General features: G+C 38.7%; 1 protein-coding gene across 3 annotated transcripts in view; it reads right to left on the bottom strand.

Annotated features, from left to right (window-relative positions):
• TSHR (thyroid stimulating hormone receptor) overlaps window positions 1–27,041 on the bottom strand; it is a 69,845-nt gene extending 42,804 nt beyond the window's left edge. For all 3 annotated transcript variants that reach the window (XM_082761662.1, XM_082761664.1, XM_082761663.1), the window contains exons 1-2: window positions 26,696–27,041; window positions 4,539–4,610 (exon numbers count right to left, since the gene is read on the bottom strand). In XM_082761662.1, coding sequence (XP_082617788.1) covers window positions 4,539–4,610; window positions 26,696–26,871 — 248 coding nt within the window. In that variant the 5' untranslated portion in view covers window positions 26,872–27,041. The remainder of the gene's footprint in view (window positions 1–4,538; window positions 4,611–26,695) is intronic.
• Between the last annotated feature and the right edge of the window lie 385 nt (window positions 27,042–27,426).

Below are 27,426 nucleotides of genomic sequence, written 5' to 3'. Positions count from 1 at the left end.
TAGAGATTTCATGATCAGTGGATTCTCTTTCCACAGTAATAGTACTTTTAAAAAGCTACTTCAGATCCAAAAAGGAAGGAAAAGAAAAAGAGGAGAATACAATAATGTATTTCCAGTCTGTATCTGAGATTATTGCAGCATTAGATGCATATGTGAGATGCTTTAATTTTGTTTTTCTTGTAAGCAGTAAATGCCTACTGCCCAAGAAACTGAAGTTCCAGTCTTTGCAGAAAAAAATAATTATTCCATTTTAGCAGAGCCTACATTTTAACACACCAAAAGATAGGTGATATCAATGACAAATAATGATAATAAAATGCTGTTCTATGTTGCAAACAGCTGTATATAAATCAGCTTGACAGAAAATGAAATGAAAACCAGAGAATGAGCAAACATCGCATCCTCATGCCAAGCAGCTGGGGTTGAGAATTAGAGAGCACTTTTCATGTGCCCCATGGGTCAGCTCACCCCAGGCAGGCAAGCACCTTTTTCTCATGTATGAGAGGAGGCAGAAGAGCAGCAACAGTGGTGGTGGTGGTGTTTCCTCTTCCCCTCCCTCACGCCTGCAACCACCACTTCCCTTCCCAGCACTCTGCATGTCACATTTTTACTGCACTGGCTGGCTTGGAGCTGGCTGAGTTACAGTTTTACATCTTACAGCTGCAGGAGTAAAGTGGGAAGGAAATGGCTTATTTTCTTTGCATGTTGACCTCCATTCTCCTGCTTTGTAAACAGGTATAATTGTGTATATTAATTAAACAACATCATCAGTAATAACATGCATAGTTTTACAGGTATTTGTTTCAGTGTCACCTAGATCAACACTTGATGAACATGCACAAACATGCAGTCTCCTCTGAGAAAGAAATATCAAACTGAAAAGTATTAATTGTACATAAATATTTACTTCCAAGTGTTCAAAGTGCTTCTGAACTAACCAATGCCTTGGCTAATGGACACATAATACAACACATTTAAATGCAAGAAAATCCCAGCAATCAGAACCAGAAGGAGTTACCCAGGAAAGAGAGGAAAAGTGTGCTGAAATTCCCAAGTTGAAGACATCTGGTAATTCGGCACTGTCTCTCTGTACCAGCTGTGTTTAACTTGCAGGATTCCAAAATGCCTCTGACACCCATCATGAGTACAGCCACAACCTAAACACTATGTGCACAAGTTCTCTTTTGGAGAAAGTCTGTTTGCAGTTAAATAACTTTAATCGTTATTGAGAAGAAGCCTGAGAGCACAGGATTTTAAACAAGCCCATGGCAGTAGCCTCAAGGACTTCTCCCTGCCCTCACTGTTCTTCTTTCTCCCTCTCTTCACCTTCCTTTGTTTTTCTCCAGCCTCAGTGCTCCCTGTCCTGTGCTGTGTTGCTGCCTGCCACTTGCTGAAGCTCCCATCTTGTGCTGCTGGAGGGCAGCTCAGTGATGTGGGGTGCCTCAGGGGAGCATAGGGGCTGGCACTGGGGAGCAGGGGAGTTGCTGTGCAGTGTAGGAGCAGTGTGTATGGGGTGTGAAAAGGTACTGGAGATTTGGAAAGATAAAGGAATTGTGTAGAGAAATACAGTGCACGGAAGAAATGTTAATGCTCTGTGTGGGGCTGCTGGCAAAGGGAACTGTGCAGTGCAGGGCTGCTGCCTTGTTTGGAGAAGCTGTGGAGAAAACTGCTTGGGGAGCTATGCAGCAGGTGTCTATAAGATACTCACAAATGTCCTCTTCAGTCCCTCTGAGCCCAGGAAAAAAGTTCTTTATGTTTGACCTTAAAAGTACTGTATGTTCCACCTGTCCTAAGTCAGAACGGGATGGAAATACCAGGCAAAGCCTTTCTACCAAGATTTTTCAACATTAAGATGAAAAAAAAAAAAAGAGAAATTTCTATTGCATCTGAATGCCTTATAAAACATTTTTTTCAGTGTTGTTATTGTCAGAATGAAGCATATGCACCTGAGTGCACTGATGCATTTCTGATAGGAATTAGCTTTGCACTTGAGCATTTCATTGAAATGCTTTTTGTTTCATTCCTGTGGCAAAGGGAAACAATCTCTACTTCTGGTTATCAAGAGTACATAGACACACATTAATTTAAGAGAATAGTAGCTTTAAAATTCTTGTTTAAACAAGGTTCGTAAAAGAGGCCAACTAAATCTTTTATTCAGCTCAGAGAATAAAAAAAAAGTTAATTTGTGGAAACTGTATAGTAGAAACCATATAGCAAAACAATGCAGTATATTTGGAACAGTAAACATGGTCTCTATCATCTTATTGAAACTTCAGAACATTTTCTAGATGAGTTTACAAAGCAAGGAATGATCTAGTAGTTTTCATTACTAATGGCAGTTATGGGCTGGGAGAACCAAATGAGGTGCGTGGTATATTAGAGGCCAAGAAAAACACACAAAGAATTGTAGTTAAAATCTAGGTACTAATTCCTTAAGCCAAAATTTTTAACAAGAATGTGAGAGTTCATTTCATGATTTGTAGTAGTAATCATGCTATAAGAAAAATCCAGAAGGACGTTGATGTTACTGAAATTTAAATCTTTATTCTTCATAGGCTTTTGCAAATTAACAACAGAAGATGTTGTAATTCAGGAAGAATTCCACAGCAGAAGTGCGGTACTGATGCCTTCTGGAGGAGCGTCTTTGTTTTTCTATTCCTTCATACCATGAAGCACCTGGCACCAAGCGGAAGACAGAACAGGCATGTTTCATCTAACGGTAGGAGAGAGAATGTAACGCTACCATGTCAGGTCATAATTTTAGATAGGTTATTGCTATGTCAACTGTATGCATGCTGTATGTATGATTCCATAAGTTATTTTCCTACGCGTAAATGTGGAACGGGGGAAGGTAAAACTCTATATTCAGTTAATATCTCTGAAGAATAATTCTGAAAAAGATACTGACATTAGTTTGCTCAGCTAGCCTTGAAATCACCAACCAAATAAACTGACACGGATGTCAACGTATTATTTCAAGGTGTATAAAAAGCACCTATTATCTCATTCACGGCCATAAGGACTTTGCAAATGTGACTTTCCTTTTCACTAAATTATCTGCTGGTTATCTGCTACCATGTTACTACCAAACAGTATAGGCAAAAGGTTGTCATTGGTTCATAAGCTGGGTATATTTAAGAGAAGAGTTCAATTAATTCTTTAGATGAACACCTATACTTTTACAAATTCATAGCTATTACAATTTGAGAGTTTTGCAATCTGAAAGGCGTCTAAGCAACAGATAAAGTGTTATTCAAAGCCGAAGCAGAGATTACTTCCTTTTACATTTAAAAGAAGCGTGTTTTGAATAAAGTTTATCAGATTTACATATGATACTGTAAGTCATAGGAGAAACTTATCCCCCAACAAAACCAAAACAATACACCATCTATGTGATAAAACTGAGATGCCGAATTAGGCTGCAGATATTTAAGAAAAATTATTTTTAAGGATTTTAGAAAGTAATTAATTCAATATAGTTGGGTAAAATTATAAAACATAATTAGGCAAGCCTCAATGTCTCCCCATTTTCATAAATTCTTAATTACTAGTCCATCTCAGCAATTCAGCCAATGCTGAGCTGGAGATTAGACTTGCAAGGAATGTTAAGCATAACAAGAAGGGCTCATATTACTACATTAGTAATAAAAGGCTGAAATAAAAATATGGACTTCTTGCTGATGCTGGTGGTTTATTTAGTTACCATTGGACACAGATAATGTTGAGCACCAGGCTGGATAAAACCCTGAGCAACAGGGTTGGACCTCATAATTGGTCCAATTTTGAGCAGGTGGTTGGACAAGAGGCCTCAGGTCCCTTCCAAATTACATGACTCTATGATTCTAGGGAGTGAACTGGGAGATGCCAGAGAAGTTCCTGCATCAACTGGCCATATATAGGATTAAGAGCAAGAATTAATAAACCTGGGACACCTTTGCCTCAAGACTGCTGACATCAATGAACAGGGCAGTACAAAAGCAGGCAGCCACTTGTTAACAAAAGCTGATCTGAGGCAAGTGTGTAGAGGCTGTTGGCCTCCATTTATGGACTGTATCCATGCGTGCATTTACATATAAAGGAAGTGACACAACAGAAGTCCTCATTTCATCACAAAAATACTAATGTTTTAGTGAAAATTCATTCCAATTCTAGAAAAAAAAAATCATTCCTGTTCTAGAAAAGCCACAGATTCTCCAATAGAATGAGTTAAAAATCATGCTGGGAGCTAAAACAAAAAAACTTATTCTACTCCAGCAATAGGATACGCAATTTATTATGAATGGAGACATTTTTCATATTTTGTTAATGAGAAAAAAAAAGACTTATCTTTATTGAAATAGATGTGATAGATAAGTTCTCATCCACTAATGCCTAGCATGCCTTGTTATGGCCAATTCAGGTTATAAACAATTGAATAATTACCTGCAGTTCTAAAATGTGAGTGGTGAGGTAGCAAATGTGCAAGAGTACTGCAGGAGGGGAAGAAACATTATTTTTAATAGAAGAGCTAAAAGAATAATATCAAAAACAGAACTTACATCCTAGAGATGTTGGGGAGATTAGAAAAAGCTTCACTTGGAATTGTTCTTAGATGAGTCTCCATAAACCTCCTATAGAAATAAAAGTTTGAGTTAATATCCCCTGTTAAGTACATTTCAACATTAAAAAGTCCTACACAACTCCACCTCTGCTCCAATATTTCTGTTTTTATCTTCTCTTTTCTCAGTGTTTCCACCTTCATATTATTCTTATTCCTGTTTCATGCATTGTGGTTTGCTTGGTGTGCTCTCTCAATCTAAATTAGGACCTTCTGCATCATCTTACCCAGGAATTTGGCATTCAGTGGTAATGACGGACCTTCCAAAAACCCAGAGCATTACTGGCAAATACATCTGTTCATTGAAGTAAACGACATACTAAGAGTATAAGCATTCTTTTAACCATTTTAGGCTCTTCAGAGATGACCCATCCCTGCTTCCAAGTAAGAAATTCAGGTACACCAGCTGAAATGCAATTAGAGCAATTGCATGCTACCTCCATAAAATTCTCTACATGCTTTGTAGTAAATACACTGTTTTTCCATAAACATCTGATGTGGAGATGGCACAGTACATTGTTATTTTTTAACAAGCCCAGTTAAAGCTGCTCTTCAGGTGAGAATAGAAATACATATCATATCCATCTGCAGAATTTTCAGAAAACCAGACAATATTTAAGGGAGACATTTATCAACAGCCATGTTCTTAATGGAATGAATTCCTAGCAGACTGACTGCTCAAAACAAAACAAACAAACAACAAAAAAAGAGGAGGAAATGCTTTAGAAAATTAGAATATAATGTCTGTTATATTTAAAGTTACAATATGTCATGGCTGGATGAAGGCATTTTTGGTTTTCCAGTACATCTGGGAATACACTTACAAAATACATAGTAAATGAACAGTCTGAAGAGTAACCAAGAACAAATGATAAATGTTTCCCATAGCTGCTGTTTGAACGGTTCCATAGAGCATAAATGAACAAGCATTAATGTTTTCTGTTTTGTAACATGAAGTATCAGATTATAAAATTATATTTGATTTACACAGATAAAATATTATTTTAAGATTTATAACGTTTCTGGAACTTGTATGCAAGAAATAAAAATATCTGTAGAGATTTTTAAAACTTCCATCTTGAGTAAAAATACAAAGCAAGAAAACATACTCTTGTACCATCACAAGGGAAGGCTCTTAGGCATAAGGCTCTGCTTGTTCTTAAGTATACATCCCTTACTCCATAGACATGTTACATGAATGAGTAGAAAGAACCTAAAGACAGGTTTATCTAATGGATTGATGTTTTTCCTGACTTCAGTGCACCCAGCTTCCACTGAGCCCACAACCAGAGGAACATTGGTTGGTCTATGGGTGTACTAGCCTATTCCCCTGCACCCAGAGCACCTTAACACCCATACCACTCCCTCCTCCATTTCATAATACTTCTTCCTCCTATTACCACAGTCCTGAACAAAATGTTTGTAAAGAACAACTATGGTCTGCTGATCTTGCTGTTGTAATCTAACATCTGTCTGTATTTCGAGCCCTTTTAGGAAGCTGAAAATGATGACAGAACTTTCTGGTTCCAAACAGATTTTAACAAATCTTCAAGTAGAACGGAGTGGAGGGATCTTAGCAGGCTGGAGAAATAGGCTGACAGAAACCTCATACATTTCAGCAAGGGTAGCACAAAATACTGCCCCTAGAGGAACAACCCCAGGCCCCAGTACAAACTCAAGGTAACCCAATTGAAAAGCAGCATTGCAGAAAAGTACCTGGGGGCCCTGATGGACACCAATTTGAGCATGAGCCAGCAGTGTGCCCTTCCCATAAACAGGGCTAACAGTACCCTGGGCTGCATTAGGAAGGAGATCTAAAGCTTCTCCCTAAGACTGTTAGAACCCAGAAGTCAGGGAAAACATAGCTTAAGCCACTTCCAGCTATCCAAGCTCACTTTTAACCTGTCTCATATTCCTCTGGTCTTCTGTTCACCTACAAAATGCTGGCTCACGACATCATAGTTGCCTCCCACCAGCAGTCACACTTAACCTATAATTCCATGTTTCAGGAAAGCATGAATTTAAACACCGTTGTAAGTCCCCTCTTGACCTCCTGCTTTTATGTCAAACATTCATCCCTCTCCATCTTTGTCATGGAATGAACTGAGTCAGACCCATCATGGGCTAAGAATTCATGTTAATCTTTTATTGACATAGCTGAAATTTACATATCCCATCAGGAAAATGTGGAAATTCTGAATAATATATGAATCAATTGCTATAAAAGTTACTATACTATGAAATGGATCTGCATTTACAGCTTTCTAGATAAGGCTTCTAATATCTCAAGTACAGTACAATGAAGATCATTAGCTTTGAATATTGTATTTTGATTGAACAGCTCATCAATCTATTTTATAGGTTGAAAATGGTAGCATCATATTTCTTCCCATTTATTTGCTAACATTTAAAGATATAACAACATTCTGCAAATATGATGAGAAACCATAGGTGATACAGAATGTATCATAAAGGAAATAGAGACAGTGAAGTAAAAGGACAATGAAGTATGAAGAGAGAGAAATCTTAGGCAGAAGATCAAAAATTGCACATTTCTTGACAAGAACTTAGTTGTGAGATGAAACAGTATTAGAGAAGATCAACAAAAATAAAAGACTCCAAGTTCATGTAATACACCTACTAGATAAACAAGACACTAGTAATAGCATATATAACATATAGAATCACAGAATCACAGAATTTCTAGGTTGGAAGAGACCTCAAGATCATCGAGTCCAACCTCTGACCTATCGCTAGCAGTCCCCACTAAACCATATCCCTAAGCTCTACATCTAAACGTCTTTTGAAGACTTCCAGGGATGGTGACTCCACCACTTCCCTGGGCAGCCTGTTCCAGTGCCTCACAACCCTTTCAGTGAAGAAGTTCTTCCTAACATCTAACCTAAAACTCCCCTGGCTCAACTTAAGCCCATTCCCCCTCGTCCTGTCACCAGGCACGTGGGAGAACAGACCAACCCCCACCTCGCTACAGCCTCCCTTGAGGTACCTATAAAGAGCGATAAGGTTGCCCCTGAGCCTCCTCTTCTCCAGGCTCAACAAGCCCAGCTCCCTCTGCCGCTCCTCGTAGGACTTGTTCTCCAGGCCCCTCACCAGCTTCGTCGCCCTTCTCTGCATCCGCTCAAGCACCTCGATGTCCTTCTTGTAGCGAGGGGCCCAAAACTGAACACAGTACTCAAGGTGCGGCCTCACCAGAGCCGAGTACAGGGGGACGATCACCTCCCTAGCCCTGCTGGCCACACTGTTCCTGATACAAGCCAGGATGCTGTTGGCCTTCTTGGCCACCTGAGCTCACTGCTGGCTCATATTCAGCCCACTATCCACCATCACTCCCAGGTCCTTCTCTGCCTGGCAGCTCTCCAACCATTCCTCTCCCAGTCTGTAGCTCTGCTTGGGGTTATTGCGCCCCAGGTGCAGGACCCAGCACTTGGCCTTGTTGAACTTCATGCAGTTGACCTCAGCCCATCAGTGCAGCCTATCCAGATCCTCCTGCAGAGCTTTCCTACCCTCAAGCAGATCGACACACGCACCTAACTTGGTGTCATCTGCGAACTTACTGAGGGTGCACTCGATGCCCTCGTCCAGATCATCGATGAAGATATTAAAGAGGACCGGCCCCAGCACCGAGCCCTGGGGGACGCCACTAGTGACTGGCCTCCAACTGGACTTGGCTCCATTCACCATGACTCTTTGGGCCCGGCTATCCAGCCAGTTTCTAACCCAACGAAGCGTGCGCCAGTCCAAGCCAAGAGCAGCCAGTTTCTTGAGGAGAATGCTGTGGGAGACGGTGTCAAAAGCCTTGCTGAAGTCAAGGTAGACCACATCCACAGCCTTTCCCTCATCCACCCAGCGCGTCACTTTGTCATAGAAGGAGATCAGGTTCGTCAAGCAGGACCTGCCTTTCATAAACCCATGCTGACTGGGCCTGATCACCTGCTTGCCCTGCAAGTGCTGCGTGATGACTCTCAGGAGGATCTGCTCCATGAGCTTCCCTGGCACTGAGGTCAAACTGACAAAATATTTGTGTATATAGTGACAAAGTATTTGGTGTATGCTAGCTGCCATTCTTCAACTACTTGCTGTGTAAACAGATTGGTGACTGAGTTCAGTCAATGCTTATGCAGACCATGAAATAGAGTCAATGCCTGGGGCTAGGGGCAAACTTTTAGGCCAGCCTTTTTGTACAACCATCTGCAAAGCCCCAGTTCTTGCTGAAGAACCTGTGGACTGATACACCAAAGCTAGTTATAAGTTGCCTTCTAAGAAACATAAAACTCAGCGGGAAAAAAAAAACAACACAACAAAAGACAGCTCAGGGCTTCCAGACAGACAACCTGCCAGTTTCTGGCACCCACCTTAACGTACAGTTTGAGCATATGATAAATAATTGGGAATTCATAATTGGCTGTGATTCTTCCTGTCTTGCATGTATTAGAAATTGCTTTTTAACCTGAACGTTCCAATTTGCAAATTGGCAAGTGAGTCCAGTATCTAGACACCCACAGGGTCTTCATTAAAAAAGTTTTTTCCAAATGAAGGCAAAATACACGTTACTGGCAAACATATACATTTTACTGGCAAAATATACATTGCTTTTCCATGCGAGAAAAAAAAAAAAAAGTAACTATAAGTGCTCACATATTTAATAGCTCATTTAATTTCCTTCCTATATTAAGGCAAAGACAACACACACGAGAATGTTCAATCTTATTTAATGAAAAATTGCTCCTGAGTACTTCCATTTATTTCTACTTTTATTTTCTCATTCAGATTGAAAGCTTCAATAAATACTAAATCTGGAAAAAATCTTCAGACTGTATTTCATAAAGTCTTTCAAAAAAGAAGAACCCAAAGTCTGAGGTCATTTTCATTATAAACATGCCATCCAGATTTGCAAAGATGCAAAAGCATACAAACCACATTTTTAGTAAATGAGTTGTTTTAAAAATGGCAATAAGATGTTTGAATAAAACATTTTAAGTTTTTTAGTTTGCATTTCCTGGTTTCACAGGTCAGTCAGTTGAAGTTTTTAAATTTTCTTTCTGCTTTGATATTTACACCAAGTTTACCCTGCATGTTCCTTAAAGACTATGTCCTGAAAAAATCTCTCTACCTGACAACTGGTAAGCAAAAGAAAAATATTAGCGTTTTGTTTGTTTGTTTTTAAGTGTAAGATCATGTGGATAGACTATAAAATATTTTATATCTGCATAGGAACAACTCAGTTTCTGACTAACAGAAATACAGGTACAAGGACTGTGAAGTATTCAAAATGACATGTATCTGCTTCATTTTAATGACTTTACAATACTGATGCACAGAGCATTACCCACAAATCTGGTAGATAATAATGTCATATCTCTTTTAAGCACTGCATTCCTAGTACTACTATGCACAAATGTATTAGTTCTGCTTTGCTCTTCTATGACAGTTAATCTAGTGTCCTACCTGATAATGCACCAGGGAACTCTATTCTTGCTGTTGTTGGTGCCTATGTTCCCATCAGATATGAGCTACCTAAGAATAAATATTTTGTTGATTTCAGTATTAATTAGTCCCATAAGAGCAGGCAGCTTAAGGTAGGCATGAGACAATGAATCTGTCAACTAAGCAAGTGATGTTACTTGCAATGTAATTAATGTTAATTGTCTTCGGTCTATTTGGTTGCATCACATTCTTTTTTTTTTACACTGCACTTTTAAAAATATTTAAATAAGAACCATTAAAATATTCAATTTACAGATGGCTTTAAAAAAGCCACTAATAAAAATAAGAAATAATTTCACAGAAATATTCCATTAATAAATAAAGATTAAAAAATAGGTGTAAAGCTTTGCTATTATATGAAACTCTACTAACTATTCCGATTATAGTTCTTGATTATCCATTTAGGAGTCCTCTACTTTAATGTTAAGTAAAGCTATAGTTTCATTTCAGAAACCAGGAGTTCTTCACTTCCATTTGTGCATTTAAGTGAAAATTGCAGAACAGCTGATTTTTTTTTCACTGAACAGTAACTACAGTTACAGAAAGACTAGTAACAAGGAGTTACAACAAAACTCAAGTGATGATCTCAGTTCTCTTTTGAATGCATAAATGCACAAGAATAGAAACTGGCCCATGATTTACAAAAGTCAGTGTTTAGCATATAAGGAGGTTAAACTCAAAATGTTGATAGAAATGTATTTTGTTTCTCACAGGTGGTCATTTTCAAACATTGAGATTCGTGAATATCAGATACACCTAGCAAGCAGGACCAGAGGAAAAACATCAAGCCATTTTCCATTTGACAGGTACAGACAATCTGGGTGTAACTTTGTACTGCTGCAGCCTCTGCCTACTTGTGTTTGACTGTATCAATTTCATTAATCTCTTGTGTTAGAGAGAAAAAACAAAACAAAACAAAACCAGGGGAGAATGTATACAGCACTCTTAACACCTCTTCATCTGATAAGTAGCAAGTAGCACTAACAGCTTTATGTAACCAAAATATTGGCAGAGTGTGAAGGACTTAGAGACTTAGGTCTGATAGAATACAGGAAATCTAAACAGAAAACATTTCTACTGCTCTCCGCCTTATTTGGTGAATCACTTGAAAGCTTTACCTCTCATTGCTGATGAATCCTCCCTCAGCGCTGAAGTTCCCACAATAGCTTAAAGGCATATGTAAGATATCTATTGCCTTACACTAAAGCCATCTATAAAAAACAGTCCCCTTTTTTTAGAAGATGTTTACAATGGTACTTAACCACCAGCTTCTCAAGAGTCTCTCTCTTTTTCTCTTTTTGGTTTGTTTGTTTCCAAAGCAGGAGACTGCTCATATAGGTCAGAAGAAGGGGATCCTTCCTATCTATTATCTGGTGATAGATAAGTAATAGATAATACCTGATAGATAGATAATACCTGATAGATAGATAGATATCACCTTGTGGTGATGACACAAGAGAGCATGCCTTCTTTGAATAACATGTACAATGACTTCTTGCCCTTATTCTCCAGTACCCTACACCAGGCAGACATCAGGATGAATAGTCATGTCCATCACCTGAATTTACAGACCAGAAAAAAAATACAGTACACTGTGGTAAATGTGGAACCTAGACGCTTAAGTGCAGAATAGGAGATGGGAAAAACTGCAAGAGGAGTCTGGTGCACATTAGCAAGTAGATCTAACTAAGGTAGTCAAAACATGGTCCTCTACAATATAATGGCAGAACTAGATGGAGAATTTGGGTGTTCACTTCTTAGCTGTCCTTCATAAGCCTCAGCATATGAATATGAACTAGCCAGGGACCTGGGTGATAGAAAAAATGAGACATTCCTTTCAGCCTTTTATGAGATGACAAAGTACCAGAAAAAATGGTAAAAATACCAGATTCTAAAGTGACTGGACATATTCATGGAAGAAAAATACATCTGGGTGTAGAGAATACAAAACCTTGGTTTCAGTAAGTGCATGAACCACAAATATATAGGCTGGGACAGTACTCTGCGACAGTGTCACTGAATGTTTGTATCATATACTCTTCATGGGGCATACTTTACTAGTCACAGCTGCAGGCAGAAGGTGGAGAGATGGAGATGGCCTGATCCTGCACAGCCAATCCTCTGTGCTTATGTGTGCAAGCCACTGGACATGGGGAGCTCTTGCAAAGTTCAGTGCTGAAGAGCCCTCATCCCAGCACAGGCTTACTTAATCATCTGAAATGTACAGGTGGTAGGTGTTGAATATTTCAAAAGAGACACAAGATAATGATTACTTGTGAGAGTTTTCTTCTTTCTCCCCTTTTGGCTTTCCAGCACCCTGACAGAGGCAAAACTAAGCATGGTAAAGTAAGCCTTTTATTTGCTGTCTTCCTCCCCTCTTGTCATTTTATCCATACTTTCTTGTCAATGTCCGTACCATATAGAAATGTGACCTTCATATTCTACATGTTATTTTTCAGCAAAATCAAATAGAATTTCACTTAATAGATAATATCATGAGGATTTACTACGTAGATAGGGCAAATTACAGTGATCAGATACTGGGCTTGGTCAGACAAACATACTGACCAGCCCCATTTTACACCTTAACTGTACACCCCTTTTTGTCTTCTCCTCCTTTGTTCCACCCAACCCCCATCCCTTGCACATTGCCTCATCTGTTTGCATGGTTCCACCAATTCCCACCCTCAATATGCAGGACCCCCGGGTTTGCACACTTATCTGTTATTAAGTCCAGGTTGGCCCCTCTTTGAAGTTTCTTGATAGCTCATTGATAGCCTGCAGTTTCTTGATAGCTCATCAATTAGTATGACTGCCCAGGCTGGTTTCTTGTCATTATTTTGTTGTTCTTGTCATTCCTGTCAGGTCTGCATCTCTGAATGTCGTGGTTTAACCCGGCTGGCAGCTAAATACCACGCAGCCGTTCGCTCACCCTCCCCCCTCCCTCTCTGGGACGGGGGAGAGAAATGGAAAGTGAAGCCCATGAGTTGAGATAAAGACAGTTTAATAAGACAGGAAAATAATAATAACAAAATAATAATAACAATAATAACAATAATGTTACAATGGTGATAATAGGAAAATAATAATAATATGTACAAACAAGTGATGCACAATGCAATTGCTCACCACCCGCTGACCGATGCCCAGCCTAACCCCGAGCAGTCCGGCCCCCTTCCCCCGGCTAGCCACCCCTATATATTGTTTAGCATGACGTCAGATGGTATGGAATACCCCTTTGGCTAGTTTGGGTCACCTGTCCTGGGTCTGTCCCCTCCCAGCTCTTACTGCACCCCCAGCCTGCCTGTTGGCAGGACAGAGCAAAAGTCTGAGGTGTCCTTGGCTTGGTATAAGCACTGCTCTGCAACAATTAAAACATCGGGGTGTTATCAGCACTCTTCTCATCCTAAGCCAAAACACAGCATTCCACCAGCTACTAGGAAGAAAATTAATTCTGTTTTAACTGAAACCAGGACAGTTTATCACTTCCCTTTGCCTTAGCATCCCATTTGACAAGTCATTGATCAGATAACCTTAGGGATGCAGACACACTCTCTCCTTCCCCATACCCTTACAGGTAATTTGAACAATTCGTCTGCATGATATAACAACCCAGAATGAGTTTTTAGTATTTTAAAATTTTAAGTGTTTGAAAACCTCAAACCAAACAGAACTCTTGTTTTTCAAGCTCCTTTGTCTACTCAAGCATGAAAATTCGTAAAATACCACCCCATTAGAAAGTACATGTTATAATGCAAATGGAAATATTTGACTAACTACAAATATTAAACTATTCACCTAAACAATTAATTCTGATATTTATTAGATTAATTCAGTGTTTGTACTGTATTAGGTTTCTCAAATCTGCCCTAGGAAGAAAACTGTACAAAATATGTAGCACCTAGTTTAAAGCATTATTTATTACATACACTAAATTTTACCCCAGAGTCTCCCACTTATAATTTACACTTGATCATTTCCATTCACAGCAGACTACTGAAGAACTCCACCTTATGTTCAAGACCTGGATATTATTTGTTCGCTAGGATGAGTGGAAGGCCTGATGGTTCTTTCTTCCCTTTCACTGTCTCCTGAGCTTTGAATCTACTCACTCCACCCCTATGGTTGCACTGTGCTGTCTCATGGACTACTCCTGCACTCAGGCTTTAAGAAATCTACCATAAGACCGGTAAGAAGGGAACTGACCCCATGGACAATGAGGTCAGCCAATGGTGATACGGCAGTAGAAACTTATTTTTGTCTTTTCAGTGTCCATGAAGATAATTACTTGTGATCATCTCAATAGCAAAGAATTTTTTTTTCACCACAATTTAAAAACTCTATCTTAGGAGAATATTTCAAGAGTCATTTAATAAGTGTTACAGTTCACTGAATCTTGAATTGCTGCTGCAGTCAGTTTTCATTACGTTGTTTTCTTTTGACTTTAAGTTTCCAACCCATTCCACTCAGAAGCACACAACAGCCTTCTTCTGAACTGAGAAACAGTTTATTGATATAACTGTAAAAGGAAAGAAAAAGCTTAAAGATTACCAAATGCTGTAACTATTAAGGAGCTGTTTACGAAGCATTTTTTAAAAGCTAAGAATAGTATATATATTTTCTACTGGTATCAGTTAAGAAAGCAACTTTTCACAAATCTAACTTGTGCAGATGTTTTATATATCTGCAAAATCAAGAAATGTTTGTTATTTTCCATAACAAGGGTTTACAGAACCTCAAAACAGTCTAAAAAAGGTGATTATGTTTTGAAAACTGGACATTGTCAGGAAGTGGTTTAAGGAAATATAAATGACCTGCCTTCATCAACAACTGTTATGGAAAAATTTAACATGTGCTACAGATAGACTACTGTCAAATGCTGATTTACCAAAATAGGGATGAGAAGTATGTAGCACAATATCAGTTCCTCAAAATCTTAACTTTAAATATGTGCTTTTGTGTTCTGCTGGAGTCAGCCCTTGCACATCCTCATGTTGACAGGATAAACATTTCCACAAAATGATTCCACAAAATCCAATGCTCCTGACTGAAGTAGACACAGTGAAAGCACCTATAGTGAATTTGTTGCAATTTAAATCTCTTTATGATAATGAGCTATTGACACATGCTAAAATCAGACCAGTCTCTCTTGGTTTCAAGGAAGCATGTGATCTGCCTGGATCTAAAGAAAACATCATAGATTACTTTTATGGAATTCTTCTGAGCTTGTTTTGAAATAAAAACTAATGTGGCAATATATACAGCAATTACTATCCCCACTTAATGAAAATCATTAATTTAATGAAAATCGCTATATTTCTTTACTAATGTCTTCAGCATAATGGCAAAAAAAAAAAAAAATGATGGTCTTAAGACTACTGAAGACCTCAATCTTCTACTACAGAAATAGTGCAGATTTCTCCCCTGGTATTACTTCTTATCCCTGATATCTAAGACAGAGTACCATTGGTGGAAGAATATTTTGTTCTTAGATTTATTTCTGACAACTACTAATAACAGTTTCATAAAAATACTGGTATATGCTCACTATAATCTGCGCTAAAGCTCTTAACAGCCTCAGATCACACCCAAGCGTTCTTTAAGACCAGGGTGACCTGTTCAGGCTGACTGATGATGGAGAGGCTCTACCTGGTACTGCGGACCCCACTGCTGGCCACTGCTCAAAGAGCCCATTGCCTTGCTCCACCTGTGCAGGATGGAGCACACACTCTGAATGCGCTTCTAAATTATCAAGATGAGAGTCTATTAACGGCTGCAAAGAAAGTTCAGATGGGATTGTGAAATTTCAGAAAACAGCAGCCAGAAGAGGTTCACTTCCTACAGGAAAGAGAGCAAGAACAGGCTGTAATTGCTGGCTACTATTGTTTCTAATCAGAGGACCACTAAGTGCCTATAATTGCTGCCAGCTGCTCAGCAGAGGTCAAAAAGGCAATCTGAATGTTAGGAATTACTACAGCAGAAATAAAGAACAAAACAGATAAAATTGTTTTTGCCACTGTGTGGATCCTAACTGGAAAGGCAGCATAGATAGCACTTGAAAAAGGATGTTCCAAAGTATAGAACGGCTTCCATACAAAAATTACTCCATAGGAGCCACCAGCTCTGTTTCCCCAGATCCTCCTTTTTGCCTTAATGGAAGGTGTGCGTGATGTTTGCCTTATTTGGCCATCATGAATCTCCCTTGTTCACTATGACCTTTCAAAGGTAATAGAAAAAAAAGAGTGGCCTCACAATGACACCAAAAAGCTTCCTAGTACAATAATTCTTAAATTTCTCTGCTCCAGGACACTCCAAAGGCTCAGTACACACACTTGTCCCACAGGAGGTAATGACGTAAGCTGCTTTCAACTCAGACCCCTTTGTCAGAAAGGAAATGCCCACCAAAACAGTGTAAAAGACTGTTAAAAAATGCAGTTTTGTCTTTAGCCATCTAATTACAGAGTTTCCACAAATGGTAATACAAACTAGAACTATACAAAATAAAATTTTCTTACAGAACTTCTCTGCAATGGTGAAATTCCTCTCCCTTCCTTGACAAGGACAACATGCAAGCTGGGAAAAGGGAAGTGTCTGTCACAACAAGAGAGTGAACAGAAGCTAAAAAATTAAAGCCTAAAGCTTAACACAGCTGTGAGGAAATAATTTTATTCATTTATTGGTAAATTCAGTTACAAAGAAAACATCATCCAAGAATGTCTTCACAGGCTATCGCCATTACTATATTTTGTCATGCCTGAACGTGGCTCCATAGATGCAACCAAGGCTGAGACAATCCTGATGACAATTCTTAAATTTGTGTAGCTCACAACAAAATGTTTGTTCCCAATATAATTTTGAACATATGTATCTACATGGAGTGCAAAATCACAACTCTATGCCACAGCATTAGTTTTTTACTACAGATCCACAAGAAAATGTTCATCCTCTCCACCAAAATTAAGTATTCTCTTCCCACTTAGCCCTTCTTTCTCACCACTTCCATATATTACAGATTTTTTCAGCTTTTTTTTGTTCATTTTCTTGATTTCCCTATGAGTCAGACATATGGGTTAAAAAGTAGTTACAGTACAGAAGCCATCTTCCTAGACTGTGACAATGCTACAGTGGGTTGTATTTCCAACAAAGACCAGCTTTAAAGTAATCTTTGCAGGTTTATTTGGGAATAAGGAGGGAATCTGACCAGTTGAACAGGGATTATAGAACAGCATGCTTTAGTTAATACTTTTCTTTAAATTTCAAATGCAATTCCATATGAACAAAAAAGTAACGTGGCTTTGTGAGACAAAAAAGCAACTCTGTGCTGAGATCATATGTATAGGAAGCAAACAGGCTTTAAAAATCTTAGAGGCCTTTATAAACAGTCAGAAATACTTTAAAATTCAGAATGATCTCTCAAGTCCACTCTTTCATACATATGGCACACATTAAAAGCACACATGAAAGTGTAAAGAAACTTTTGTTATAATACTGTTAAGATTCACCAGAGGTCTTTTAGAAATAAAATTACACAGGAAGTTACTTCAGAACTGCTTGAATTTCTGCTTAAAACAAACACAAATAGTAATTTTGGCTTCATTTACCTTAGTGTATAGGACTTTCATTTATGAATTACAGTAGTGCCAGTGCCTACCTTAGGGGAAGGAAAAAAACTTCTGTAGAAATCTGCATATATTATATATGTATTATATATGTAAATATATATGTAATTATACAGCTTTCTACTGTCTTACTGATGCCATGCCTCCTCACCCCAGCGTTTGTCTATATCTATCTGTAGTCCCCTGTTATTTTCAATTTTTTTCCAATATTTCCAGGAACCATTTATGTCCTGTCTTTGTACAATGCGTACAGTTATAGGGGTTTGATCTACAAAAATGAAAATCTACAAAATTAAAATCTTAGATGAAGAGACAAAGATGGCAAACATGGTATTGCAGTTATGTGATAAGGCTGCTAATATACAAGTAAATAGACTCAGGGTTTGAGGCCAATCAAAGAGAGAATATTCAGTAATTCCTGAAGTAATATTTTTATTTGTTATTTTCTCCTAGATCTTCCTTAAGAAATAGCTTTAACTGTTACTTTTATCATGCATAAATGTTTATGTCAGGATTTTACATATCAAAAACAAGTTTATGTAATTATCTCCTCATGAGGGAGACACTTCAGTATACAAGGAAAAGTTAGTTCTCCCCTTGGAGAAAAAATGTTTAGTTAATTTCCAAGATTGTGACAGTTTGGATAGACACACTGCAATTAACTTATTAGTTAAAATAGAAAACAAAGGATAAGAGTAAATGAAGTTCCACAAGGATTTTCATAGAGGCTTATGCTGTTTAATACATTCATGAATGACCTAGAAAAGGGAGCAAACAGTAAGGAAACAATGCTTACTCATGCTAGAAAGTTATGGTAGTAATGCTAAGAGCTGACTGTGAGGATTTTCAGAAGGCTCTTATAGGACTGAGTGTTTGGAAAATAAAAGGGTAAATGAAACTTGGTGTCAGTAGATCTAACTGGGGAAGTTCAATTCTTCTGTTGCATATATTGAAAAAAATAACAGGTTTAGAACTCACTATTTTCACTCCAGAACAGGTTTTGGCATTATGTTAGATCCACGAAAACATGGATTCAGTGCTTAGGAACAGTCAGAAATACCAAATCAAATATTAGGAAATACTGGGAAAGGGATAGAGAACATACTTATGCCACTGTAGAAATGCAGGGTTTGCCTGGACCTTGAATACCTTCAAAAACAAGAACAAAATGCTTTATGTATGAAGCCAAAGAAAACCAAATTGAGAAAGATAGGAAAAACAAACAAACAAAACAACAACAAAACCAAAGAGAAATCTTTCATCATACAACAGGAAGTAGACCTGTGAAATTCCTTGTTGAAAGACATTATGGGCACCAGGTGAAATTGGACATGCTGTTGAAAGAGAGATCCACTAAGAATCATTGAATAGGCAAAAAAAGGTGGTGCAGTTGAGGCAGTCTAGTAGTGCAGGTAAAGGATGCCATCCAGAGAGATCCTGACAAGCTTGAGAGGTGGGCTTGTGTGAACCTCATGAAGTTCAACAAGACCAAGTGCAGAGTTCTGCATCTGGATCAGGGCAATCCAAGCACAGATGCAGGCTGGGCAGAGAACAGATTGAGAGCAGCTGTGATGGGAAGGACCTGGGGGTGTTGGTTGATGAGAAGCTCAACATGAGCTGGCAATGTGTGCTTGCAGCCCGGAAAGCCACCAAATCCTGGGCTGCATCAAAAGCAGCATGGCCTGATTCTCCCCCTCTACTCTGCTCTCATGAGCTCCCACCTGCAGTACTGCCTTCAGCTCTGGGCCCCCAGCACATGGACCTATTTGAACAAGTCCAGAGGAGGGCTACAAGGATGATAAGGCACTGGAGCACCTCTCCTACAGACAGGATGAAGGAGTTGGGGTTGTTTAGTCTGGAGGAGACTGGGGAGACCTTATAGTGGCTTTCCAGTCCCTGAATAGGCCTACAGGAGCTTGGGAGTGACTCTTTTTCAGTGAGCGTAGTGATAGGACAAGGAGCAATGGTTTTAAACTGAAAAAGGGTAGATTTAGATTAGATATAAGGAAGAAATTATTCGCTGTAAGGGTAGTGAGGAACTGGAACGGGTTCCCCAGAGAAGCTGTGGATGCCCCATCCCTGGAGGTGTTCAAGGCCAGGCTGGATGGGGCTTTGAGTAACCTGGTCTGGTGGGAAGTGTCCCTGCCCATTGCAGGGGGGTTGGAATTAGATGGTCTTTAAGGTCCCTTCCAATCCAAACCACTCTATGGTTCTATTAATGAACAGGCTCAGAAAATTCCTTCAGTTGAAAAAGTTCAGAAACTGAGAAAGTATTAACATGTGCTTGACTTGTTCATATCCTTCTGGTCCATCTGTGGTCTCTCTCAAGTGGAGGATAGTTGGTGAAATGGGTCCTTGGTTTCAATCAGCAGGGTTATTATGTTCTTACTGTCATAGCTGTAACCTAATAAAATCAGTGTTTCTGGTTTAGATGAAGACTAACTTCACTCCTATAACACAAAAAAAAAATCTATTTAGGTAAGTAATGGAATTTTTGCTAATTCCATCCCATAGCAGCTAGAAATAGTTAACTGTGTTGTTGTTGTTTGTTTTATTTTTCCAGGAAAAAATACATCTCTTTCTGACCTCCCTACATGTGTCATTTTACATCTAGCAACATCAATTCTATGCATAGTACCTAAACAGTACAGATACTGATACATGTTGGAACATCATATGTCAGGAGAATTGTCGATTACTTGGAAAGAATCCAAAGAAAAGCATTAGGAAGACAGTGAAGTAACGGAGAAGATTGCTGAGGGGAACCTGTAAATACTTCATCTCTGAATGTTTTTAAGAATAAAATATCTTCTGGAAATAACATGAAGATACATGATTCTGCATAGGGACAATAAGAACATCTGGCTCATGAATCACCTTATTGTTAGAGGTAAAGAAAGTATTAGAGGAAAAGTATAATATTCACTTCTCTTTTTCTTATACTCTTCTTAGCACCTACTTATGAACCGTACAAGGAGCAGGACAGTGGACCTTTGGCCTGACCAAGTACAACTATTCCTCTGTTCTTAAAAGGATTTCCTTTTGAGGTACTTTTAAACAATATTTTTTCCATGGGTTAATGATGTCATAGACTACTTTTCAAATAATTCAGTTACTAGAGGAAGGTGGACAGGAAACCTGAAAATTTGAGGAGATAGAAAAAAGGACATGTGATCAACTCTTAGTGAAAGTGCCTTTCAGTGACAATGTTGTTATACTGATCTTCTGTTTTTGTGATGAAGGGAATGGTTATCTTTGTGAGAAGAAAAACTTATCTCAAAGATAAAAAGATTTGAAAGTTTCAGTAAACATTTATTATTAGATTTTTAGATTATATGATTTTAAAATAGTTTTTAGTTTTAAGGAATATTCAGATGTAGACTCTAGTGTTTCTAGTCAATAAATGATTCTTGAATACTAGCACCATCTTGTTTTTATTAAGTTGGTAAGTGAAAATTTTCATCTGAGGAGCTGAATAGAGTAAAACAGTTTGAAAAAGAAAGCAGATGAGGGGAAGATATCGTGTGCAATCCCTACAGTAAGAGTAGCTATTGTCAGGTACAAGAATAAAGGAAAGTAGATGCTCTGATGTGCTGAATGGGTGTTGAATTATGTAACTCAAGCAGATAACAAAGTTTTTGTGAATTGTAAATTATGAAGATGACACTGAAAAACAGTGGTTGGATAAACAGTCAGTTTGGTAAACTGAACACATGCAGACCACACACACTGAAAATAGATGAGCAGAAAAAAATGTAAGAACAGTGAACTGCAAATTCTTTGTATATGTTTAGCAGACACTACTCTCAGTAACAAAGGCTATGAAAAAAACTTAAGGGATATGCTCAACTGATAACTGATTGGCACTCTATGCCCAAAAATGTTTCATAGAACATATGGGTAGTTCAATTGTAATACTCATAGTTGAAAAAGGAGATAGAAATATTGCAGACAGTATGTAAAAGGATTACAGGGTTAAACAAATTACTGAAAAAACATGCCTTAGAGTGTAAGACACTAGATCTTAACTTTCCCAATTTATTAAAACAAAAAGGAGTGATTGAATCACAATGTTAACTGTGAGAATGACACCTTCATCTGACAGGTAAAGATCCCACAAAATCTGGTGGTGTAAAGATACAGTTGCACAGATTCCATCCTCTGGCAGAAAGGATTTATCCCTGCTAGTTGCTTCAGGGTGGTTCTGGCACTGTCCTTATGTGCAGTTCAGTGCATCAACATAAGAAGCCTGAATTTCTTGGAGTCAGTACAGAGTGGTTGGTGCCTCCAGAGTGGCTATTAAAAGTGAATAAATTCACCTCTAAGTAACTGTAACAATTGAGATGTTTTATGCTTTTATCTTACAGAATGTCAGACTAGATGATCCCATGAACCCTCATGGCATTAAGCTCTCATTAAGATCTATGTATCTACAACTTACTAAGAAATGAAAACAAATGAGACTAACAGAGAAGCACCTACTATTTTATCATAGTATATTATATCATGTGACAGTTTACAGACAGTTTCACTTAAACAGTTCCTTTTCAAAGAATTATGCTACACTTGTGACTTTCCATTGTTCTGGTGCCATAGCTGACTTTAACACTAAGCTCCATACTACTGTACGTAATTCAGCAATTTTGTATTTTAATGTTTCTGGAATTCTTACTTTAGTACTATCTGGTTCAGGGAATTTAATTCTTTTTTTTTGTGTTTTGTTTTGTTTTGTTTTTTCCCAATTTGTTTCAAACAAGCTTTATACTGATAGTTCAAGCTTGATGGAAGTTTTTCCAGACATTCTCTTTTGTGTTTGAACAAACATATTGAGTTTTTAAGATTTGACATGTTTCTCCTCAAAACCCTTTTTGTATTATATTACTTTCATTTCCCAGAGATTCCCTTATTTGGACATGATTTCAGTTTTCCAAAGGATGCCCTAATAGCTTCCTCCAGTCGGCTATTTCACCATGTCATTGTGTTTCCTGTTCTTTCAGAATTTCAGTACTTCATCATTAAAATAGAGGTAATAATTATGTGCTTATGTTGCGAGGTTATTTATGAAGCTGCATTTATGAGACTCCATACTCGATTCTGAAGTAAGGAAGTGTACAAAAAGATCGTGATAGAATTACCTGAAATCACAATATCTCTGAATTTCAGACAGTTCCTAAGACAAAGACTTGGGAAAAATATATTTTATATCAGTTATTTTTTAATATAAAATAAAGACATCATCATCTTCAATTTTACTTGTAGCTTCTGTGAGCTCAGTATGGCTTTTCTAAACTGCAGAAAAACACGGTAGTACACCAGGCAGGATATTGAGAATATTGGGGCTGGGAAGAAGAGATTAATTTATTTTAGTAAGTGAATGCAAGAAAAACTTTATTTGTTTTATTGCAAAAGAAAAAACTAACAGCAAGCAATGTTAGACTCATAAAATGAAAAGCATTCAGAACTCTGTTGAGATGATGTTGGGATACTCAGACACCATCTGAGAATTTCATCATAATGATGCCAAGAAAGATATTGCTTTCAAGATATTACTTGAAAAATACTTCAAGCATTATGATGCAAGCATATATTTGGACAAAGGTTCAGTGGTGGTTTGGTGATCTACAAATTTAAGTTGTTCTTAGCAGTCATTAACCCCCATGTCCTAGTAGATCTGCTGGCACTGAAAGGCCAGGATCTTCCATGGCATGTTCCACCAAACAAGGAAGAGGTCAGAGCACCAACTACTGCTCTGCTCCAGCACTGTGCTGGTGAAAGTGGAGAGCAATGACAGCTGTGGGACTGGGACAGGGGTTCCATCATCACTGTGCACATACTGCCACTGTCTGAAGGAAGAGGAAGGACAGGCAGAAGCAGAAGCAAAGGAGGGCAAGGAAGAGGCGAAATGGGGCCAGCCCAGGCCAGGCTGCCAGCTGTGCAGAGAGGCACAAAAATATTACAGCTGTCACAAAATTATCAACACCTAATTTCATATTGTTTAGTACTGTATTTCAATGCCACTTAGACCTTCTTTCCTACCATAGTATGGCATGGGTATATAATCCTTAACATCAGGCAACAAGGCAAGCTTTGCCCATAATACACAAAACCTTTTTCTCTCTACTTATTGAGTTTACTCGACAGGGTGAAAATAAATAAATAAATAAAAATCTTGTCCTGAAAAAAAGCAACATCAGAAGCAGTATCTATGCACTTAGCCATTCTGGGTAAGCACCTGCATCAACTATATTTGGACAAATACATTAAAAACACTTTAAAACAAACACTCTTTCCTGGCTGGAGTTCATGACACTTTTCTACTAGATGAGTTTGGAAATAAATATTTTTACAATTTCTTATAAGCATGGCTTGTTTAAAAAAAAAAAAAAAAAAAGTCCACACTGCTCTTTTAAAGTAGGGCAGAGAAATGAGAACAGTCCCGACTGAATAATTGGAATGAAACTTTAATTGGAGTTTCAAGATCCCATGCATTGAAAAGAGCTCATCGTCTCCAAGAACTGGCAAAGTGTTCCTAGATTCACCACACCACAGCTGCTGAGCTTTACAAATTCTACAAAACTGAATAGCCACATAAGGAAGTTTTAAAATCAGTAATCTTGAGATTCACACACAACAACCCAGAAGCAAAGTTACTTTACCTGAAGTAACAAAGCTGCTGAATTTGGGGAAATTTTTAGATATTTTCAACATATAATGAGCAAATATGTACTTCACTTCAAATGAAAGGTTCAGTTAACAGAAACTTTGCTTATTTTAGAATCTTTTGTCTCTAATTCAGAGCTGTTGTCAATTGTAAGGCAGAAGGATGCAAAACACGATAGAAGTAGCAGCACACACCTTACAATTCCTCATGAAAATGGTTTGTATTTTATCCTCTATGTGAAAATCATTCCAAGGTGTCTGAAAACACTGAATGGAATACAGATGAAAGTAACTGTTATAACTTCCATTTAATGTACAGAGGGAAAGAAAGTCATTTGCTAAGAGCAAGGGACTACAGCATTTGACACAGTCCACTGGACTTAAGCAGTTCGGATAATAACACAGACAGAGAATGTACACACTTTCTTCAGAGAGAAAACTATACACTGAAGTGAAAAAAGCTTTTTTTTTTTTTTTTTTTTGTGAAAAGAGATGTTTTCTTCCTTATTTTGCTAGAGAATTTTCCTGTTAATTTTCAAATCAAACAGACTACACAGTACATGTTCTACCTTTTCTAGTACATACTATAAATTACAATTGTCATTAGCTGAATTTTTTATTGTATTGTAATGGCTATGTTAGGGAGTACACTTCTTCAGTTTGCAATGGTAATTCCAATTGGTTCAGATGATTAAAACACACCCAAATAATTATAAAACAATTAAGTACTTTTTCATGGAAAGAAGATATTCACTATTTTTTTTTTTTTTAAATCTATGGCTTATGATCTTAGTGTCCCTTAGTGTTTAAATTGTTGAATAAAACACTGGATGTGCAACAGCCCACGGCTTTACCTGTAAAGCTGTATATGGAGAGGTACTTCTCGGTCCTCATACCAGCATTTTTCATAGAAACCATCCAATTCTATTATATTATCTCACTGTGTCTATTAACTATTTTAAATGCCTGTACAAAGATGGATTTCTCCTATAAGCTGAAACTGCTTTATTTTCTAGCTTGTCATAGCAGATTTTGAAGAATATACTCTATATTACATATATTACATATATATATTACATACCTTACTACAGTTTCAAGATTTATAAACATTATATACAAAAGAATAAAATACAATAAAAAATGTTTAAGATATTACTTATCAATTGAAATGCTTGCATGTCTGCAGTCTAATTATCCAAAAAAAAAAAAAAAAAAGACAATATTTCCATTCATGTTAATGGAAATAACATGAGTTTTCTCTGTCTTTTCAGGTAACTGGTTAATTTGCTAAGCTTTTACTTTTAAGTGTTAAAGTGCATCTTGAGAAAACCCATTCAAATAATTTCAAAAAATGTCATGGTTCTTATTTTAAAATAAAGTCCTGAGAATCATTATCAAGATATAAAACTATCAACCTGTAATGTTTTTATCTTGAAGTTAAATCAAATGAGTTTGAGTTTGTTTCTTTCATCAGGAAGTAATTTATATACAAATGAACTTCCCTTTGGAGACTAGAAACTTTTTTTAACTTAGGAGACAAAGGAAAAGGCAAGGAGTGATTCAACTGCTTAGCTAAAGCTGACTGGTGCCATTTCGGTTTCCCCACAGTATCTGTCTCATACACCTGTATGGAGCTGACAGATAGAACATGCAGCACTCTTTTGGACTGGCAGTGAGAATCCAGACAACATAGCCTAAAGTGCCTGTAATGGTACTAAACCCTACGGTTTAGGTACCTGAATGGCTCTGAAATGTCTATCACTTTGGAAAGCCCCAAATTTGCTGATCACATACTGTGCAGTTTTGTTTTCCTGAAGTACTTTGTCTTCCAGATGGCATGTTGGGATTCCCAGTTCCCATGGATTCTTTTTGTCAGGCTTTGTTTGGCAAAGCAGCTGAAAGTGTGCAGAAGCTTTTATGAAACTATTTGCGACATGGTACATCCAATTCCTATTCCTTTTATAATGTAAAACTGTGTTTTTGTGTGTCCCCTCCACGCATGGGACACACAAAATCCAGACTTCCAATCAGCTTGCTCACAGTCTGGTGACTAATGTTCCCACATCCTACCCTGAACTTTTAAAGTCAAGCATCTCTTCACATCCCTGTAAGGTTTAAGGGACACTTTCCTTAGGTCTGCTAGACACACACAGGTTGTGAGCGCTGCCCTTCCCCTTATGTTGTGCTGCCCAGGTAAGTTACAGCACTTCCCCCCTTTGGCACTTCCCTCTCTCCTCTCCCAGGGCTTTAGCTCAGAGCATCTCCTGCTTGCACGGTACAAATAGACAGGCTTAAACCACCGCAATGAACTCACAGGGTCTGAGTGTGCTCCGGCAGGCTGGGGATGAAGTGGATGTCCCTGCAGGTGATTCTGTAGTCGTCCCAGTCGGAACACTCGCAGAAGGCTGAAGGGCACGGCTCCGTGCCCTGGCTGCACAGCACCAACACCAGCACCAGCACCAGCTGGAAGGCTACCGGCAGGCACTGCATCTTCTCTGCCCACTCTCCCCCCGGCTCTGCCCCTCGCTCCTCCGAGGGGCCGGCAGGAGACGGGCGAGCCGCGGGGCGCCCGGCGCTGCCCGGCCGGGGGGCGCCGCCCGACAAAGGCGGCACCGCGGGACTGGGCAGCGGCGCCTCCGCCCTCCGCAGGGTCGGGCAAGGTCCGGCCGCAACCCGCGCCCTCCCCCTGGGGCACCATCCCTCTGCCTCGCCCCGTTCCCAGCGCCCGGCCCGCCCCGGGGTCCCTCCGGCATCCCCGCTGCCCACCGCCGGGCTGGCTCCGCTACGGGCGGCGCGGGTGGGGTGGCCCCGGTGGTCCGTGAGGGGCCCCTGCAGGCACAGCCGTTCTGCCGGGCCGTGCTTCTCAGCAGGTGGGAGCCCGCTAGCTGCCAGGTAGCTGTGGACTAAGTGCAAAGAAGTTGATAATACTGTTTTGTATTAGAAATTGCAGCGAGTGGTTTTGAAAAGCACACGATAAAAGAGAGCGAAGCGGAAAGAATAACTTTTCCTGAATGATCCGGAAAGATAAAAATCCTTACGCCAAAT

Source organism: Aythya marila (genome assembly GCF_965140915.1).
Source record: "Aythya marila genome assembly, chromosome: 5".
NCBI classification, from domain to species: Eukaryota; Metazoa; Chordata; class Aves; order Anseriformes; family Anatidae; genus Aythya; species Aythya marila.
Note: the sequence above shows the minus strand (reverse complement) of the source record. Positions and strands in the feature narration are given on the sequence as shown.